Here is a 7665-nt window from a genome sequence, read left to right as displayed (position 1 = left end):
TAAACTAATTATTTGTTGTATTGTTATTTGTTATTACTATATATATATATATATATATATATATATATATATATATCATCTTTATTGTTTCTTTTCAAAGAGTTTCCATACATTTCATATTTTGACATTACACTTTACCGCTATTATAATGTAAAGCAATTTATTCGTTACAATATTAATTTTCATTTATTTTTTCAGGTACTGGAGTTTCTCCATCAATAGCATTACCATTAGTATCCACGACAGCGAACGGAACATTGGTCAATGGCGCAATCACACAAACGCCAGTATCTACGAATACACCTTTGAGTACAACAGCACGTCCACCAAGTATAGACAGAGTAGGCTCCGTGGATTCACAGCACAGCCAGCATTCCGTTGGCTCTCCACAGTCTGTAGAATGGGCGGTGCCGCATCAGACCAAATTAAAATATACTCAGTTATTTAATACTTGGGACAGAACGAGATCTGGCTTTTTATCTGGGCCTCAAGCAAGAAATATCATGGTGCAGTCGCAACTGCCACAACCTATACTTGCTCAAATATGGTATAGTAATGAAATACCAGTACAGGATAGCGCGTACAAAGTATTATTCTTTATACGTATTGTAGAACAGAAGAGCAAATTTCCAAAATGTATGTCAACAGGGCTCTAGCTGATATGGATTCGGATGGACGTTTAGGTTCTGAGGAATTTGTGCTTGCAATGCATCTTTGCGATATTGCTAAAGTCGGTGAAAACATACCTACAACGCTTCCACCAGAACTTATCCCGCCCACATTTAGACGGCAACGTCAAAGCAGTTTAACGCTATCTCAAAATGCAACAGAAAATATCGATCCATTAGCAGGCATGCCACAGGTATATGTTTAATATAAAAATATCTATTGCACAAAAAGAAATGAAGGAAGGAAAAAAAGATATCTTTTTACAGACTTCATTTGAAGATAAACGTAAAGAGAACTTTGAGAAAGGTCAAGCGGAATTAGAACGTAGGCGTAAAGCATTATTAGAAATTCAGCGAAAGGAACAGGAAGAACGGGAACGCAAAGAGAGGGAGGAAGCCGAGAAACAAGAGAAAATAAGGCAAGTAGGGCTATTTATTAATTAAATATTAACGTAAGAAAACTTTACGTTTTGTGATACAGACTAGAACAAGAGAGGCGTAGACAAGCAGAAATCGAGAAACAAATGCAGAGGCAAAAGGAAATTGAACAGGAGAAAGAGGAACAACGGAAACGTGCACAAGAACAAAAAGAGGCAGCACGCAAGTAAGTTGATTATATAATGTTAAAAAAATTGTATCTGTATAGATTTAAAAGTGCTTCATGCCATGTTGCTTCATGATATTTAGGGAAATGGAGAGACAGCGACAATTGGAGTGGGAACGACAAAAATCACAAGAATTGCAAGCACAAAGACAAAAAGAGCAAGATATTCTTCTCAAGTTAAAAGCGAAGAATCAGACCTTGACAATCGAACTTGGAACACTTGTAAATATAATAGAAGGACATATACTTCAAACAGTAATTATTTCAATGATCAATCCTTACATTGTCTTTCCTTATCTTTTAGAACGATAAAGTGAAGGAATTGTCACAAAAGATTTGTGATACTCGAGTAGGAGTATCAGGTGTTAAAACGACTATCGATGGTATGAGATCAACAAGAGATACGCAGTTACAAGAAATGGCCGCATTAAAGAATAAACTTCGGGAACAAAATCAAAGATTATTAGCATTGAGTCAAGAGAAAGCACGTATTGAAGCAAGAAATAAAATTAATGCGGCACAAGATGCAGCCGGACAAGAGGCTATTAAAATGGCTTTTGACAATAAACAAATTACTCTTAAGCAGATGAAAGATAAAATAGTAGATTTACAACAGCAGGTATGCGTGACGTTTATCAATTTCATTGTAATTTCATCAATTTTACCATTTATTAATATTTTATCAAAGAAATTACGTATAATTTATAATTTATCTTCGTGTTACATCTTTAAATGTCAACATTTCGTGAATATTGCAGAGCAAGAAGCAATCTAACACTAACATTAATGAAACGTTGGCATTTAATGACATATCCGAGGTTACCACAAACCTGGAAAATTGGGAAAACCGGGAAAAATCAGGGGAAAATGTAAAAAAGTCTGGAATTTTGAAATTTGCTCACAATTTCCTTAAACTACTCCTTCAGATTTTCAATTATTAAAATTGTTTCATATTTTATCTGACGTTTATAGTGATAAACGTCAAAACTTGAATACGTTCAAAACTTACACACTTTTAATGATTTTAATAAAATAATTAAAATTTTCAGTATTTTTATTTGATTGTTCTTTTTCGTAGCTGCATTTTTTTTTTCAATACTAATTTATTTTTTATTGGCTCAAATTTGCATCCAAAATTTTAGCATGCTACTAAGTCTTTTTTGCGTTGTTTTTAATAATATAGGCTAGATTTTCTACAACTCTTTAAATTAAAATTTGCATTGGAAAATTTTCCTTCTTATCTGGGGTGCGTTCCAAAACGCGAGTATCATTTTATCCTTGTTGGTCACCGAATATTGAATAAAGATAAAAGATACTCGAAGTTTACAGAGTTGAATTTTGAAACCCTGGAAAATCTAAAAAAGTTAGAAAAAATTTTAAAATTTATTTTCTGTGGCAACTCTGATATCAAAACACAGGAGTCACCTATAAATCACGTAACTTCTTTGAAAAAAATATCCGTGAAAAATATTAGTAATTAGTAATATTAGTAAATAAAAAGGTCGAATAACGCGTTTATTCATTAAAGCAGGAAATTTCCTATGGATTTATTGATGAAAAACTAATTGAATATCTTAATGTATGTTTTAATGTATGTTTTAAACTAGTTATATTTAAAGATCCAATAAATGTTTTTTTTTTTTTACCTTTCTATTTACTAATTCTCGCTTAGTCTCGAGCTAGAAAGTTTTATATACTGAAAAATATTAATATTTTATCTTCATATATATGTATTTTTCAACAGATTGATTCCAAAATGTCCGATATTGAAAATAATAATACTCAGCTTGAGGATATTAAAACACAAATGAAAAATCTAGTAGTAGATTGTAAACAGCTTTATGTTACTTTTGATGAAAAGAAGCAAAAAGTAATCGAACTTCGGTCAGACAGTAATGTCTCAGCTGCCGACTTTGCCACATCTGCATGGGGCGATAGTGGTTGGGGAGATGCACCTGCCAGCGACACAGCTTGGCCTGTGAACGACACTACTGTCAGCTCAGAAAATGAAGCTGCAGTTGTAGGTGTCCGCAAATACAGAGCTCTTTATGAATTTGTGGCGCGAAACCAAGACGAAATATCATTTCAACCTGGTGATATTATATTAGTAAGTAAACAATATGCAATAAAATTGCTATTATTAAAGAGAAAATTAATCCAATAAGTTAATGTAAATATCTATACTATAGGTACCACCTGTACAAAACGCTGAACCGGGATGGATGGCGGGAGAAATTCGTGGTCACACTGGCTGGTTTCCCGAATCTTACGTAGAGCCGATTGATACTGGTGCAGCTGATTTGGACAACGAACGTACTTTTATACAACAAGACAGTGTAGAGAAGAGAACATTAGAGTTAGTTATTTTTATCTATTGTTAATATGTAGAATTTCATGTCACCTAATGTCAACCTTTTTATTGTGATTATGCAGAGGAATAGCGGAAGTTCCCGAGAACGTATCTGATGCGGGATCATTAGGGGGAGAAGCCCCAGTAGTGGAAGCTATTATACCTACTTTAGGATTAGGTACATTTTGCTCTATACAAGTCACAACTTTGTTTCCTTATCGACCTACTATGGAGCAACATCTTTCCTTTGAAAAAGGAGAAACTATCAATGTTTCTGAGCAACAGGTTATTATTATATTAATTATAAAAAAAAGATAATGCATATACGTTTTATAAAGCATTTGTTTTATTCAGGATGACTGGTGGTACGGTTCAGCCAACACTGGAAATAATGGTTGGTTCCCTAAGTCGTATGTAAAAGAAATAATCACAAGCACCAAAGACACTGCTGCTGATGGTCTTAACGAATATTATGTTGCTCTTTATCGATATGACTCAACTGAGACCGGCGATCTTAGTTTCAATCAAGGTGAAGTTATATTAGTTACGAAAAAAGAAGGTGAATGGTGGACCGGTTGTATAGGAAACAAAAGTGGGATCTTTCCGTCTAATTACGTAGAAAAATACAACGTTCCCAATCAGGTATGTTATAATTAATATCTCTTGCATATTTTGTTTTTGCCAGTTTCTAATCATTCACTCATTTGTAAGTGGAAATTAATTGCTTGATTCAAAAGCGAGCAATTTTTTTTCTATTAATCCATTTGTTTTTGTTTTCTATGTTTGAAAATTTCTAATATAAATATGTGTGACATTAATTAGGATGCGTCTTTGTCTAACGTTCAGTCTACTACTGTTGTTGCAACTGAAGAAACAAAGAATGAAATTGATACTATGGCGACCGTAACAGCTCAAGTGCGTAATCGTAATCATTCATTTCAAATTATATTTACAATTACATCCTGCGTTTAACGTACACGTGTTGAAATGCTAATGTTATTAATCTACTATTACTGTATTATATTGAACAAAATGATGCTGCAGTGATAAAGCTTAAATGACATAGAATGTGCGTGTATACAGCAGGCAGAGAAAACGGCAGAGCAGCTAGAAGATGAGAGAGCAGCTGCTGAAGATAGAGCGGAATTACCAGACTTTACTGCTATGGCCGCTCAGCAGGTAAAAAAAAGCTTCTAATATACAGTTTGAATTTTTCTAAAAGTGCCTTTTATAAGAGTGTTTACTACTTCTTTTATGCTACTGACATCCTGATAATGCAGTATTACAAGGTATATTTAATTTATCATATTATAAATTTTTATCATTGTTATAGTTTACATAAAATCTTTTTTTTTATTCTTCAAACAGTAAAATAGTAAAACTTTTAATATATCGAGTTAATTTTATTCATGAGAAAAATCTTTCTTCACAGAGAGGAAGAAAACCAGAAATTGTTCAAGTTATTGCACCTTATCAAGCAACAAGTTCAGAACAATTAGACTTGCAAAGAGGACAATTAATAATGATTCGTAAAAAGACTGACAGCGGTTGGTGGGAAGGAGAGCTTCAGGTAGTAAGAATAGAATTTTTTTCTTTATTACACAATGTCGTACTATTAAATTTATAATTTGCGCATTTATTCAGGCACGCGGTAAAAAGAGGCAGGTTGGTTGGTTCCCAGCAACTTATGTTAAACCCTTAACTAGTAGCAGTAATAGAAGTACACCTGTTTCACATGGATATCAAGATTCTCCAACGGATCCGAATATTGGTAAATAAATTTTGCAATATTTTACAATTCAAAATTGTCCTTGTACGTGTTTGAAAACTATAAAGAATTAAATTTAAAGAAGTCTAATAAATCTCAGACATAATAAATCTATAGCATAAATGTTTCGTTTTATTTATAGAACGCGTTATGGCTCTGTATCCTTATCAAGCACAAAATGAAGATGAATTAAGTTTTGAAAAAGGTGATGTTATATCGGTACTTGCTAAGGAAGAGGCGTCATGGTGGAGGGGCGAATTGAATGGTGTATCCGGCGTCTTTCCGAGCAACTACGTATCACCTATGTGTAAGTATTCCTTTCGTACGTGATTGCCGAAATTGAATCTCAGGATCATCTTGTGCCTTTTAATGTCATAAATCGTGCAGTGTGAACATAGAAGAAAATTATGTACTGTAGCGGTAACATATTAAATTTCTACACGTACTGACTGCACGCGTATAAACATGTGAGAGAGAGAGAGAGAGAGAGAGAGAATGATTAAATCAATTAAAAATAGGGAATAAAAATATAAAAATGCGAAATATATATATAACTTCTGACTACGGATAGGCGGACGATCATCAAGTATAACAAATTCCAATTAAAATTATTATTTATTGTATCTTTTATCTTGTTGTTATTATTTTCATTATCACTACCATATATTATCGCTATTATTATCTCATTATCAACATTATCACTATTATCATCATTGTCATTATCATTATGGCCATTATTATCATTGTTATCATTAAATTATTTTATATTAGGCTCCATTTTCAATTATTTTATAATTGATTGTTTAATAACTTGCAAAATAAGTAAAGATGGAGTGCATTATTGCAATTATTAATAAATAATGCAATTATTAATAGATACTTAATTTATATTATAAGTTAATAGTTTGTAAGATACTAAAATTGAAAGTATATAGCGTATTCCCTATATTTTCTTCTGGATATATATATATATATATATATATATACATACATACATATTTATATTTATATATTTATATATTATTATCGATAGAGTATTAATAGAGAAAAAGAATGAATAATACATTTTTTTATAAGCTCAATGTAGATTACAAAGATATCGAAGAATATATTTTCTCTATCAGTTATAAACCTTGTCTGAGTTAATGATATCATTAGAAAACTTTTTTTTAAATGTAAGTATTGTGTAAAAATGATGCGTTTGATTGTTCCCGCTTGTACTTTGTGATAACTGCCATTTTTCTCATTCTAATACATATGCGTTGTGTATGGCACTGGTTACTGGTATATTACAATTTATAAGCACAAAGAGATCGCTCACACACTTATCGCTTTATGGTTTACATTAGAAATGGATACAATAGAAACGGATGCGACAGATCAGACATTCTCAGTTTATGAAACAGCCTGCCTATCTGCCTTGCATGTCTACCCATTCGTTCGTCCGTCCGTCTCTCCGTCAGAGGTAGCCGTTTCCTTGATCACGATTAACAATAATAACAATTAACAACTAACATCGTGATCGATATAGCGTGTGATTTCATTATTTATATATAACAATACGTAAATTATTGCAGATTATATTTTATAATTAATTTTTGTATACATTCTTTAAATATTCTACAGTGGCAGTTATGTTTTCCCAAATAAAATTAATAAGAACATTTTCTGAACAGAATTCTTATTTGATCTATAGATTTCAAGTTTATTGTTTTATATGCATTTAATTGCAAAAATATCTTATAAGAAAAAAAAAATCTTATTTAGTCAAATACTTTATATAACTCTGTTTTTATGTCTTTTGAATGACAATTTTAATAAGAAGAGATGCTTTGAAAAGAATAGCTGCCTCAATTTTTTTTTATTATTAGTCTTATAATATGTGCATTTTGTAATCTTTTTATTAATTATTATCTTTCGCTTTTGCTTAACACGCAGCATAAAGGGTAGCCGAGCAGCAGAACAGCATTGCTGGTTAAAATTAAAGCACCTGAAGTGTAATAAGAACAATAGAGCAGCTCCTACATTCGGCACGGCGTGCTACGACAACAGAAGTCTCATCGTTGGAGACATTGTGCATGAAAAAAAGAAAAAAAAGTGAAAAAGTGAGAGGTGTCGGGGCAAAAAAAGACAGAGAAATAGGATGGGGAGGGAAAAGTGCGCGCGCGCGCGCGTGTGTGTGTGCGTGTGCGTGTGTGCGTGTGCGTGTGCGTGCGTGCGTGCGTGCGTGCGTGCGTGTATGAGAGAGAGAGGAGAAAGAGAGAGAGAGAGAGAG

At 32.6% G+C, this 7665-nt stretch overlaps 1 protein-coding gene across 1 annotated transcript in view; it reads left to right on the top strand.

Moving 5' to 3' along the window:
* The window catches only part of LOC105622544 (intersectin-1), an 18687-nt gene that overhangs the window by 4025 nt on the left and 6997 nt on the right, over positions 1-7665 (top strand). The window contains exons 9-24 of the mRNA XM_012203959.1: positions 199-547; positions 649-862; positions 936-1087; positions 1150-1272; positions 1356-1494; positions 1577-1891; positions 3017-3379; positions 3462-3628; positions 3706-3907; positions 3977-4264; positions 4445-4537; positions 4706-4801; positions 4903-4911; positions 5055-5192; positions 5267-5393; positions 5533-5697. Of these exons, the coding sequence (XP_012059349.1) occupies positions 199-547; positions 649-862; positions 936-1087; positions 1150-1272; positions 1356-1494; positions 1577-1891; positions 3017-3379; positions 3462-3628; positions 3706-3907; positions 3977-4264; positions 4445-4537; positions 4706-4801; positions 4903-4911; positions 5055-5192; positions 5267-5393; positions 5533-5697 (2940 nt within the window). The remainder of the gene's footprint in view (positions 1-198; positions 548-648; positions 863-935; positions 1088-1149; positions 1273-1355; positions 1495-1576; positions 1892-3016; positions 3380-3461; positions 3629-3705; positions 3908-3976; positions 4265-4444; positions 4538-4705; positions 4802-4902; positions 4912-5054; positions 5193-5266; positions 5394-5532; positions 5698-7665) is intronic.

This window comes from Atta cephalotes (genome assembly GCF_000143395.1).
Source record: "Atta cephalotes unplaced genomic scaffold scaffold00046, whole genome shotgun sequence".
Taxonomy (NCBI): domain Eukaryota; kingdom Metazoa; phylum Arthropoda; class Insecta; order Hymenoptera; family Formicidae; genus Atta; species Atta cephalotes.
This window is presented reverse-complemented; position numbering and strand designations above follow the sequence as displayed.